Genomic DNA, 13,378 nt, shown 5'->3' with positions numbered 1-13,378 from the left:
CCTTAAATTCCTCATCTCTCATAGTGGGGAGAAATTAACTCCTTACCTATAATTAACTCTCCTGTCAGCTTCATTTTTACATCTAGTATTAATTACTTTCCGCCTACATCAACTAATTAGTAAAGTCACCAAGTTGCCCACTTTCCAGTGAGGATGTTTCAGTTAATTAACTGATTTGTCAGGGGCATCCCTGTTAACCAGGCTCCCAAGACTGCTGAACATGCAACGGGAGGGATTCCAATGGTAACCCCTAACAGGAACTGTTCCGCTTTTCCCTCAGAAAACTGTGAACCACTATTAGTCAGATTTACACTTCAGACCTAATTGTAACAGGAAGGAGGGTGATTAGCATATTGCCACTGCCTGCTACAACCTGCATTTGGGTACACATGCCAGATATGTAGATGCCTATGTGTACAGCGGCCTGGCTTTGTATTTGAAAGTGCTTATCTGTATGGGCAAATGCATTGTTTTTGTGGCTGTATCGGATGGCATTTTGATTCTTGTACACGCACACCTTTCTGCTATGTTTTTGCAGGAGCACAGTCATATACGAGGTTTCGCAGACACATTGGGAATGCTCGTGCATTCTGTGGGCACAAGGGCAGGCATGCTTTTGTCTAGGCATACCCACCGCCCCCTCTTTCAAAATCAGACTCTTCAGGTTTATACTGAGCCATTTAGCAAGTGAGGGGACAAACTGCCCCATCTGGGCCATGTGTAGATATGTCACCTCATTTCCCATAAAGACCAATTTCTGTTGCAAAAGCACATCCTTCCTAAGCCATGCATGAATTGGAGATGGTGGATCACAGCTGGTTTGATGGCCTCTCTGCCCCACACAGTCTAATGCAGTCTGAAGACTAGTAAGCAGGTAAGGTACTTTTATTCTGCCTTCCCAATCTCCCTGTGAATTTAGGCACTAGGGATGTTAAATATTGATCAATTGAATAGTCGATTAACCTCATGAATTCTTATTGGTTACTCGACTATTCTATAGTCCCCGGAGGCAGGGCCAGCAGCCAATGCGCTCGGGCCCCACTTTCAAGGAGCTCCCTGCCATTCCGTGCTGCTGCCTCTGTATCAAAGGCAGCAGTACAGGGTGCCAGGCGGGAGCTGGTCCACGAGGGGAGCCAGTTTAAAAACCAGCTCCCAACACGGACTGGCTGCCTGTCACCCTGTGCTGCTGCCTCTGATAAAGAGGCAGCAGCATGGGGTGGCAGAAGCCCCTGTTGCGGGGGGAGGTCTGAGCTCCCAGACCCGATGTGAGCTGGAATTCAGCCGGGCTGCCTGCCCACTCGCCTTCTAATACACATTAAATGCAGAGACACAGCAGGGATAGATCCTGGGCCCAGCGTGAGCCAGGAATGAGCCGGGCTGCTGGCCAGCCTGCTAAAATATTACTCATGGGGGCAGAGGGAAATACGTGTCGTCTATAGCATTAACCGATAAGCTTTTGCTGAACAACTACACGATTTGGTTAATCAACTACACGATTACATCCCTATTAGGCACATGACATTTTTAGTGCAAGGCCTGTCAATTTCGGCCCATCAGGGGATGACACCAAATATGGATTGTCACTGTAAGGCTCCAGTGAGCTGGAATGCCCAGTTTGTGCTGTTGGTTAACACTGTGTTAAAGCTCTGGTGACCACAGTTTACTCTCCCATATATTCAAGTGCATCTCAAAAAACATTAAGACAGTCTATTGAGGTCTAAATGCGATTGCCTACACAAAATGATTATTAGGCCTAGCACGGCTCAAGATGCATATGAAAGCTAGATTTACTGCTACACTAATCTGGTTTTATAACCCCAATAATCTTACGGTACTAGGTACAACAAATCCATAAACACAATTATCCCACAGATTCTACAGGATGCACTTATGAACACTGACAACGCAAAGCAGCTCTTTTATGCAAAGCAGCATATATAAACTGATCCAATTTCAGTCTCCTTAAACGACAGCCAGTCACACAGGCATTTAGGAGGAGTTATAGACTAGGGTCTAGCACAACACACCGCAAGCCAAATAAAAGCTGGGTTTTAAGCCTGTCTGAAACACCCACCCAAAGTGCCGCTTGGGACAAATGACTCAACCTGTCCACATGTTAGTTACCGTGAGGTTTCTGTGCACTGTGCTGACACTAAGAGCCAGGCTCAGGAAACCAGTTACAGTGTACCCATGGCATGACGGGCAGTGATCCTCCTAGCTTTCCCCCGGTAAGATAGGCTTGGGTTGGGCCACTACTTGGGCAGGGGATCTTGAAGAAATGAAGAGATGCTATGGGAAGTGGCATTAATTGACTCTGTCCTTGGACGTTCTTCCCTCCAAATCAGAACGGGCCCAGCATAGTGCTATGAAGAATTGTGTTGCTAGGGTGTCCGCTCATGGTCACCGAAGATCCCGGGCCTCTCTTGGTAAGAGTCAGGGGTTAACCCAGGCATCTGGGCAAGTTCCAATCCAGACACATTCAACTACACTAGTCTCTACGAACTGGATTCTCCATCCTTTTTCAGCCCCTAGGCTGAACAGCTGTGCAGTGTTGCTGCAGTCTTAGAGATGGTAGCGATGCATTCAAAATCCTAGAACATGCATCTATCAAACAGCTGCTGTAAGATGTGATCCCTCTATGACCTTTATGCACCTCAGCCAGGGATCTGAGGTTTTATGCTTTGAGGGCAAGTCTATACTTAACGGGAGGTCGATGCTCCGAAGGTCGTTCTTCAAGAGTTGGCTTTAGCGGGTCTAGTATAGACCCATAAATGGAATGCTGAGGGCAGCTTCTGCTGGCCATCCGCAGTGTGGATGCCACCAAGGCTTGGCTTAAGGTAAGACAACTCCAGCTACGCATTTTCTGTCACTGGATGGCGTACCTTAAGCCAACCTTCCAAGTCCAGTGTAGATCAGGTGAAAGGTGCTGGAAAGTGAAAGTTTTAACCAATCTTCTACTAATAGGAGGCTTCGAAAAGGGCAAGAGGCTTTTCCAAAGTCTGTGTGTGAAGGAGAGGAGACAGGCCGACCGGTCGGTTGTGTTTTATACACAGCTAGGACTGGTCACAAACACTATTCAGAACATTTACTTTTCAGTGACATATCAGAGATGAGATTCTCTGCTGAGTCCTGGGCTATGTCAGCGCTTCACATTCTCCTAGGGACCATGTACCCTTGGGGACGGCTGGAACAGATCACACTCTGGCCACTCTGCCTTCATGTCCCAACACACTCCCTCTGCACTGTCTGAGTGGCGCAAAGGGAGTGGGACAGATCAAAGTGTCTGCCACAATAGTTTGTAAACTAGCCACAGTCATAGATGTCGGGTGAAAGGCCAGCTCCAGCCCTGCCCCTTCCTCCTGAGGCCACGCCCCTTCTGTGCTATATGGAGAGCCACAATTGCCATGCTGCATCCCCAGCCTGGCTCTCCTTGGTGGCTGGGGGAAGCTGGGCTGCCGAGCTGCGGCCCGATGCCTCCCTGGCAGGTGGGAAAGCCGAGCTCCCTTCCCCAGAAGCAGCCCCAGCCTTAGGTGGTCAGTCCTGTCAGTAATTTTGGGAAGGCTCTGCCTTCCCTTGCCGGCATTACCAACTGCCCGTGGCCATAGTAAAACATTCTAGTGCACTGGTTCTCAACTAGTTATATACCACGCACCCTTCTGGGTACTCAAGAGGTCTTCTACAGGGGACACAAACTCCTCTAGATATTTGCCCAGTTTTACAACAAGCACTAGCCAAGTCAGTACAAACTGGAATGTGATAGACAAGGCCATGTTTATACTACTCTGCTCACAATACACTGAAAAGTAGGTACGATGTTTATATTCCAATTGATTTAGTTCAGAATTCCATGGTAAAAATGAGCAAGTCAGCCATTTTTCAGAAAGAGCGTGCCGTGAGCCTTGTGTACTTTTGTGCCTGATTTTGTAAGCTTTTAAGTGAGGTGAAGCTTGGGGGTGCACACAACAAACCACACTCTTGAAAGGGATACAGTAGTCTGAAAAGATTGAAAGCCACTGCTCCAGTGCAGCCCATAATCAAGAAAACTGGCTGCCAAAAAAAAAAAAAAAAAAGACCCCACAAGAAAAGAAGGTTTAAATACCCAACAACTACAAAATCCAGGCAATGGTCCCTGTAATTTTTTCCATCCATGTGCAGAATACATTTTATGTGCTCCCAGGCATGTGCAGATGTGCACCACCAAGAGAAACACACGCTGCCGGCTGTGGGTGGCAATAGGCGCTCTGCTAATCAGCTAGGCGGTACCTGAATCTCTCCTGGGTGGCCTGCCAAGCGCTCCGCTCACAAGGATCACTGAATCAGGGCTGATCAGCTTTCACTTACCTACTGCGATGCTGTTTACAGACAGGAAGTGACGACAGGTTTCGCAATATGGTTCTTCTGGTTGTACCAGGTCCCCCAGCGTGGCCTTTGGAGATGCCAGAGCCATTGTAGCCTCTCAACGTGGCCGCGCCAGAACGGCCAGTCCAAGCCACGCAGCCTGGTATTTCAGTTGTCAGACTGGAAAATGGGAAATGTCATATTGGCGCAAAAGAGTCAGTTCTGGCGATACGAACAATCTTCAGGAGGTCAGGGGCTTTGCCTGCCATTCAGAGACTCTTCCCAGGTGCCTACAGAATCCATTCACCATCTCCTCTCTGGACTTCCAGGCTCGCCTTGCCAGGCCCAGCAGACCGGCCTGTCTCAGTCCGACTGACACCTGCAACACAAGAGGAAGGCACAGATGTTCAGATGCTGCTGCTAAAGAGGGGTTATCAATGTCTCCTGCCTCGATGCCGTGAAGCCCTTAGCCCTGGCGTGCCAGGAACTCAGAGAGGAGCTGGAATTCAGCATCATCTTTCAGGACGTTCGGCATGCTACACCCCCAGGGAAGACAGCCTTAATGGAAATAACTTTATCTAGTCCCTCCTGGAGCGCCTAGCTCATAACGGCGCCATGCGGGATTATCCACAAAGGCTCACACTGAGCTTCTGCTCACCCACACTGGGGGGAGTGAGAAGAGCCCCCCCCCCCTGTACACTCGTGTTTCATTCAAGTCGTTAAGCACAGAGATCAGTTCTGCAAGCTATAGGTTCCCAATGAACCATCAATGCATCTTGTTGCAGGTGCAGTTTATTACATATATTTCAAATACGACTATATTTCAGGAGTCCCTAATGGACACAAATAGCTGGGAGCAGCTTCTCTTGGGATGTAGGTTTGCTCGTCCACCCATCCCCTTAGCATTCCTCCCTTCATTTCCCCTTCCTCGTAACTGCTGGCACCTCATCTCCGTCCCTCCATTCCCGCTGCCCCCTCAAACCAGACAGCCTGCTGGCAGCAGGGAATGTGGCTTTCAGCTGGGCTCACTCCTCCCTGGGCCTCCTTCCTCCCAAAGAAAGGAGAGAGCCAGCTGTGAGGCCAGGATCAGAAAAGGCTGTGGGAGAAAGCTCTGTCCTTCTCATCTTAACACTGCGTCGCCTCCACTCCATGGGAGTCTCTCCAGCTTTAATTACAAGTTGAGCCCGGGACCTTGTCCGGACAGGTTTGGCTGTAAAAGCAGAGCTCTTGTCTGAAGTGAACTTCAGGACAGAGATAGCAAGGAGGCATCATCCAGAACTTGTAAGAGGGGAAGAGGGACTTATTAAGGTGTTCTGATTGTCGCACAACAAAGGTCTAGCTGAAAGGCCTCCCTTTTACTGCGGGGGCCAGCCAAAGAGAGGGGCCTGCCACATTCGCACCCGTGTCCAACTACAGCATGGAGACGTTTCCTCCCCACACTGCAAGGCTGCAAGCCTTGTCGCCACACTCCGTCCTATCCCAGGAACCTTGGGGGAGGAAGGCCTCAGCCATCAATCCCCGGAGAATGAGCTGAAGGAACAGGTCCTTCACATTGGGACATCAGGGCCTTGCGATGTTTATGCAGTGGGAAATGGGAAAGCCGCCAAAACGGCAGCATTTTCACCCCCGTGTGGAATAGGCTCTCACCAGAGACAAGGGCACCCTCTGGCTGTAGGGGCGCTTCATTCAGGAAGGTCTCAGGACGGGTGCAGAGAGATCCTGATACATTGCATGAGCAGTCAAGCACACCACAGGCTCTGCGAGGTGCCAGGACTTTCATTGCCAACCCACAATCCCAGCCGTCTCTTCCCATCAGCACATCTGCCCCCTCTTTGCCCCAGCCCAGGACTTGCAGCAACCCCGTGTGGTGGCGTCCAAGAGCACAGCAGGCAGTCAGCCTGGGAGCTAGTAAGGCCCCTCCACTCCCGTCCGCTGGCCACTCCCTCTGGGACTCCACTGCTCTTGGCACCAGAACTCCTGCACCCGCCCCATCCCCTCCCCGAGTTCCAGAGTCTGTCTGCATCCAGGAGCCGTGCTCAAGAGAATTGTTATACGCCCTTTGTAATCAATACAATCACTCCTGACCCTTCTCCGCCTGCCACAGGTACGTCTTCGCTAGACCTTCCCAGCCCCGCAGCCTCCTTATCTGTATACTGCAGCTGCTCCCTCCACCCCTTGCCATGGTGCCAGGGGAAAGGGGGCAAGACTCTGTGGATCAGACTCATCTGCATCATTCTCCCTCCCAGGAGCTGGCTCTCACTGGGGCGTGATGGTCCCCTGCTTGGACTGAGTGGGCAAGCTCAGAACCATTTGGTCCCGTTCCCGTGGACCTCGCTAAAATCACGTGCGCATTTATTATCTGTCTAGATCGATGGTGGGCAGGGTTCTAGGTGTGGCCCACGAGACATTTTGTTTACTGTTGCCCAGGATTCCACTGGTTTCTGTCCACATTGTTTTTTTCCCTACCAGTACAGGCCGTCCTGGCTATAAGTCCAAACTACGTTCCAAAAAACGTGGACTTAGAAAGAAACAACTTAAAGTGGGGAATTTTTTTCCTGAGGCTGACTTCCAGTTGTGTCATTTTTTTTTCCTGTGCCTCTTCAGAGCGGGGAATGGGAGAACTTATAATGCATCGGCTCCTACAAGGGTCAATGACTTTGGTGCAGAACGGATGTATGCCAGGGTGACTTATAGCAGGGATGCGCTGTACTACTCAAGTGACACATGCTTAAAGAAAGAGCACGTGATCCGGGTGCTCCCTCTGCATCCAATCCAAGCGCGGCTACGGTTCAGGCGGCACCCCCTGCAAATTCGAGGCACGCAAGCACAGTGAGCACAACCACCCTATCCTGGTAGAGTGTCAATCTTGCATCCTGCTGAGATGAAGGCAGGCTGCCCAGGTGGCCCACTCACTAGCCCAGGTGCCCATCGCTGATCTAGATGTTCCCGGATGAGTGCAAGGCTACAGCCTTTCCTTTCTCAGGGTTTGCCTCAAAGGAAAAGTGGGAGCAGGACAGTGTCCACCCTGGAGATAGATTCCCTGAGAGGTGGGAAAGTGAAGGGGTGATGGAGAGCAGATTCCTAGAGCCCTGCAAATCTGCGGCTCGTTTTTGTGACTACAGATGCCAAATGCTGTATCTGCACAGGGCTCCACGAATTCCAGCCTGGGTTGTGTCTGTTCACAGGTTGGAAGACGTCAGTCTCCAGGGTTGTCCCTCCAGCAATGCTTACCGCTCCTCAGCTAAGGAATCCAACACACCACTCACCTCACTGAATGGACACCCAGACTCTCCTCCATTCACACCGAGTTCCCAGCTCTTCCTTAAATGTGGCTATACACTGCCCCTTGCTTTGCATTTGCCCAGGGCAAGGCAACTGCTGCAAGCATCAGCTTGTCTCCAAACACCGATCCCTAACTACGTCTTAGTGCAAACAGAAGAACACAAGAGACTTTGACACACAACCACTGCCCCACCTCCCACCAGCAGTCCTCCGCAACGGCATTTGTGGAGCACTCGAGAATCCTAAGCAGCTGATGAAGAGGTAGTCAAAGAAAGAACGGCATTGTGTCTGCCTTGCAGTGTGGGAGTCGTGGGGGAACGCAGTGCCCGATCTGTCTGTCACACGCGCACACACACGCTTTCTAGAAGAGGGAGGAAAATCTGAAGCTGCTTTTGATTCTAACTGCCACGCATTCTGCAAACGGATAGTCAAAATACACAGCCGCGTGTAACAAACACATTCCATTGCCTTATTTCTTTGTGCTCCCCCAACTGCGTCCATCTAGTTTCTTTTGTCTTATACTTAGATTACAAGATCTCTGGAGCCAGGCAAGGCTTTTTGTTATCTGTTTGTACAATGCCTAGCACAGTGGGCCCCCGGTCCAGAAGTGGGGCTCCGAAGCGCTACCGAAATACAAATAGTAATACTGTACAAAAGATAAGCAACCTCCTTAAGGAGCCGTGTGTTAATTGTTACACACAGATCAATAACGCTGTGATGAGATACTAAAAACCCCCACTCAACAACCTGGAAAAGTTTAGCTGCAATTACACGTGCAAATGAGGCAATTGTGAGGGCAAACGGAAAGCAGCCATTTGGGAGCACAAGTGGCTATTTATACATGAAGTTGCTATAACTGAGTAGACACATTAAGCAAGCAATTGTGCATCCGGTTTTTAAAAAGTCAGACTCCACATTTGAGGCTGCCAGCCCCCCTTCAGCGTAGGTCTAGGAATTACAGCACACAGGATACTTCTCTCACTCTGACTAATCACCCTGTCACCCTTGCTGGAATCCAAGGCCTAACATCAGTAAAGGATGCCCCATGCTTACGTCTAACCATTGCTGAGGCCTGTTAGCGGCAGCACCCGATCCAGAGCTGATGCATCGCTAAGGTATGCAAGGGCTATACAGTAGAACAGAGCAGCTGTTAGGTAACTGCAGCTATACTCACCGCCGGCCAGACACTTCGCTCCTTGCATTGGCTTGCCTGACTCAGGACTGAGTGCAACCTCTCCCTGAAATCGGCGAATTTACACAGAGAACCTGCCTCTGAAAAGGCCTCAGGCAACGATCCTGGGTCAGGATCTTTCTCTGTGTTGCTCTAACACCTCATGCCTGTCTCATGCTTTGGGAAGTGGCAACAGATTAATTACTCCATGTCTCATTTCACTACAGCCCACCCAGGGGACCTCTTCAGAGACTGCTGAGCAGTGTGGGCAATTATCCAATGAGGGTAGATAAAACCTGGGACAGAGAGAGAGAGACGCTGCTCTCACTAATAGGTTGCTAACTCCCTTTGCTCCAGTGTAGGGATCCCTGACTTACACCGAGATGAGTGAGAGAGGGAGGCCACGGAGCTTTCTTAGATCTTTGGGGGAGAATTGAGAGCATAGAAGTGCCTCTGGAGTTCAGCCAAGTTGTGTAGGAAACGGAGAAAGAAACATGAAAGTATGAGGTGAAGACACTAGCACACTGTCCCATACATCTGTGCAACCAGGGCCGTCCTCAGGATGGACGGGGCCCTACACGGTACTGTTAAACTGGGGCCCCTGTGCGGGAGGGCAGCTGGCGGGGGATGACAACTTTTTAGAAATGAGATTTTATCGTCTTCAGCCACACACTAAAGAAATATTTTACAACCCATTTTAAACTCAGCGCCTGTTGACTGACACAGTAAATTCAGACACAGACAGTATGTACCTAGGCTGGCAAATGCCTGTGAAATGTCTTCATTACCACTCAAATGGCTCTTTCACTGGTTCGATGTTCTGCCAATACTCGGGCAGGCTCTGTCACCTGTCAGTTAACTACAGCCTCTCTGGAGAAAGCAGAGCCAGGGAGCAGGGAGCAGAAGAGGCAGGTGGAAGGCCCTTAAGACCCAGGGGTGCCCCAAATTTTCAGGGGCCCTACATAGCTGTGTATACTGCATATGGGTAAGGGTGGCCTGGTGCACAGTGAGGACCTGAGTTGAAAAACAGGGCTGGCCAAAGAGCAGGAGAGTTCATCTGGTGCCTTCAATCATTTCAGTAACTTCTCCCAGCCTGCCCTGCACAGCGAGTTGTGCACCCCTTCAGTGACACCACTGCTGTGGGATGTGTACACGGCACGTTTAACGATGGGAACTGCGGCTTCCTGTCTGATTCCCAGGGGGAGAAGGAAATGCCCAACAGTGACTCAGGATCTGGGAGAGCGGAGCAGGGTGCCACTTGCTTTGCCAAACACTCCTAACACTTTGCTTTAGGATTTGTTTGAGTGACCTTCCATTCCATGAAGTGCAGTCGCCGTGAGTGATCACACGCCTGGCTGTACGCCCTTCAGACACGGGCAAAGTTCAGCATCTAGTGTCAACTGTCCTCACTCGAGCTCTGCCAGTTGTGCTCCTGTGCCTTGCGCCAGTCTGGCCCCATGTCTGGGCACCGTAAGGCGCTCACTGGAACATTTTCTTTGCTTTGGAAGCCGGTAGGATTCTTACTCCCTGAAATCCGCCTGCAGGTCATTTCTCAGAGTCGGGATCCACAGCCCTGAACTGGGCCCCGTTCCTGAGACTGGGCCAGGTTCTCATGCTGGAGTTGTGACAAAGCTGCGTGAATGCCTCTGAACCCCAGACATAGCTCTGTGCCCTCCTTCCCAGGCAGCCATGTCTGAGCCAAGGGTCCCCAAGGGAAGGGCGGACTGTTAAGCTTTGCAGACAGTTTAACGGAAGGCAAATGGTGAATTTCTTTGATGAGCTCAGTGCAGCTCCCAGGGCCAGACCCTCTGCTGGTGTAAAGAGATGAAATGTCAGTGAAGTCCGTGGGGCACTGCTCATGTACACCAGTGACAATCTGGCCCCTGGTGTCCGTATCTCAAACCCACCACCAGAATTGCCTGCCACATCGGGAATCTTGGCAGAAAGGGGGACTGCCTAGACTCTGGCCAAGAAATGGTCCCTCGTGGACCAGCTGAGAGGCAGGAACAGGATGGTGTGAGGGGAAGCTTGTAATGAGCTGCTCATGCCTTGTCTGTCCCAGTGACAAATGGAGCACTTGACATCCACACAGCGTGATTACTCTGAGCTACGGACACAAGACGCAAATCATAGAATCCTAGAACTGGAAGGGACCTTGAGAGGTCATCAAATCCAGCCCCCCACTCTCACAGCAGGATGAAGCACCATCCCTGATAGATGTCTGTCTGACCTGCTCTTAAATATCTCCAGTGTTGGAGATTCCACAACCTCCCCAGGCAATTTATTCCAGTGTTTAACCACCCTGACAGAAAGCTTTTCCTAATGTCCAACCTAAACCTCCCTTGCTGCAGTTATAGCCCATTGCTTTTTGTTCTATTCTCAGAGGCCAACGAGAACAATTTTTCGCCCTCCTTCTTGTAACACCCTTTTAGGTTCTTGAAAACTGTTATCATGTCTCCTCTTAGTCTTCTCTTTTCGAAACTAAAGCCCAGTTCTTTCAGTCTTCCCTCAGAGGTCATGTTCTCTAGACCTTTAATCATTTTTGTTGCTCTTCTCTGGACCCTCTCCAATTTCTCCACATCTTTCTTGAAATGTGGTGCCTAGAACTGAACACAGTACTCTAACTGAGGCCTAATCAGGGCAGAGTAGAGCAGAAGAACGACTTTTTGTGTCTTGCTCACAACACTCCTCTTAATATAGCCCAGAATCATGTTTGCTTTTTTTGCAATAGCGTTACCCTGTTGACTCATATTTAGCTTGTGGTCCACTATGACCCCTAGATCCCTTTCTGCAGTACTCCTTGCTAGACAGTCACTTCCCATTCTGTATGCATGAAATGGATTGTTCCTTCCTAAGTGGAGCACTTTGCATTTGTCCATATTAAACTTCATCCTGTTTACCTCAGACTATTTCTCCGGTTTGTCAAGATTGTTTTGAATTATGACCCTATCCTCCAGAGCAGTCGCAACCCCTCCCACCTTGGTATCATTTGCAAACTTAATAAGCATCCTCTCTTTGCCATTATCTAAATAGTTGATGAAGATGTTGAACAGAATTGGTCCCAAAACAGGCCCCCACAGAATCCCACTTGTTATGCCCTTCCATCAGGATTGTGAACCGTTAACAACTGCTCTCTGAGAATGGTTATCCAGCCAGTTACATGCCCACCTTATAGTAGCCCCATCTAGGGTGCATTTCCCTAGTTGATTGAGAAGAAGGTCATGTGAGACCGTGTCAAACACCTTACTAAAGTCAGCTATCGCAGAAGGTAGCAGCTCAGCTCAGGTCTGAACTCCCTCTTCCGGCAAATATGCTCTGACAACATGCCTCTGCCGTAGCCAGGACAGGAAAAGTGGGGGAGGCAGCTTTCAAGTGGGCGGGCAGGGATGGGAGGCAGCAGAGTGCAGTGGAGGCCTCAGTGGGGGGAGCGGAAGGATCGGGTGTGAGGGAGGGATCCAGTCGCTTGGGGAGGGGACAGGAGGGATCCGGTGCCCTGAAGGAAGGGGCAGGAAGGGGGGAGGGGCAGAATGGATCTGGGGCTCTGGCCAAAGGAGACAGAAGGAATGTAGGACCCGCTTCCCCCCGCCTCCCTCTTACTGCTCAGCAGGCAGCCTTGCTGCATTGCTCTCCTGCCTCATTGTCCAGCCTGAGCACTGCCCCCGCCCAGACCTTCCCCCAGGAGGTAGATCCCCTTCAGGGCTAGAGACGAGGTGGCCAGGCTGTGGATTCAGAGGGCTCAGTCTCCCACCTGGGTGGGCCTGGATAAGGGGTGGACTGGGGCCCGCTCAGGCCCATCCCTAGCTACACTCCTGCTGCATGCGTAAGTTTTGCCAGAAGGTGTTCACAGTTATATTCCGGGGGATATACCTTAAAAAAAATTCACTCTCGCTAGTCTGGGGCCATTCATGTTCTTCCACTGCTGGGCTTCACAAGCTTCACTGCAACGAGGCCAAAGCTACAGGCACCCGAAACGCCCCCTTTGCCACGTCAGGCAAGACACAGTCCCACCACCTGGCTCTGGTTTAGCGCTTTGGATCAGTGGAGCGCAAAGCACGGAGATCAGTATCCCCATTTTGCATAAGGGGAAATTGAGGCACAGAGAAAGTCATCTAGCAGGTCAGAACAGCATACCTGGAACTAGAAACCAGTCTTCCGGGTTCTTGCCCGACACCTGCAGTGCCTAAAAGGAAGTATTAAAAAAGTGACCAACTTTCTGTTTTACCAAATCAATAAATATTGCGTGCAAACACCTGGTAACTAAGTAAAAAAAAAAAACCCAACCTTTTGCAAAGGTGCCAAATGGACTTCAGCCGGAAAGTGAAGTCCACAGCTTATTCCTTCAGTCACTCATTCGGCCTGGCTAAGAACTGCATGCACCCCAGTATGGTAGTCATCCCATCTTTCCCCACGGCAGTTGGCTTAACTGCCTCAGCCTCCTTCTGACTTGTGTTTTAGACACAACATGTTTACGACAGGGGCTGCTATTTATCGTGTTTGTGCAGTACCTATCTCAATGGAACCATGCCTGCAAGGCGACTGTTGAGCTGGTAGTGTGAATCCCCAGAATGGAGACAGATTTGGTACAAT

At 50.4% G+C, this 13,378-nt stretch overlaps 1 protein-coding gene across 1 annotated transcript in view; it reads right to left on the bottom strand.

The window, feature by feature from the left end:
- PLCH2 (phospholipase C eta 2) overlaps positions 1-13,378 on the bottom strand; it is a 393,557-nt gene that overhangs the window by 341,788 nt on the left and 38,391 nt on the right. The window contains exon 2 of the mRNA XM_014574375.3: positions 4,342-4,717. Within this exon, the coding sequence (XP_014429861.2) occupies positions 4,342-4,447 (106 nt within the window). The 5' untranslated portion in view covers positions 4,448-4,717. The remainder of the gene's footprint in view (positions 1-4,341; positions 4,718-13,378) is intronic.

Source organism: Pelodiscus sinensis, chromosome 23 (genome assembly GCF_049634645.1).
Source record: "Pelodiscus sinensis isolate JC-2024 chromosome 23, ASM4963464v1, whole genome shotgun sequence".
In the NCBI taxonomy this organism is placed as follows: Eukaryota; Metazoa; Chordata; order Testudines; family Trionychidae; genus Pelodiscus; species Pelodiscus sinensis.
Note: the sequence above shows the minus strand (reverse complement) of the source record. Positions and strands in the feature narration are given on the sequence as shown.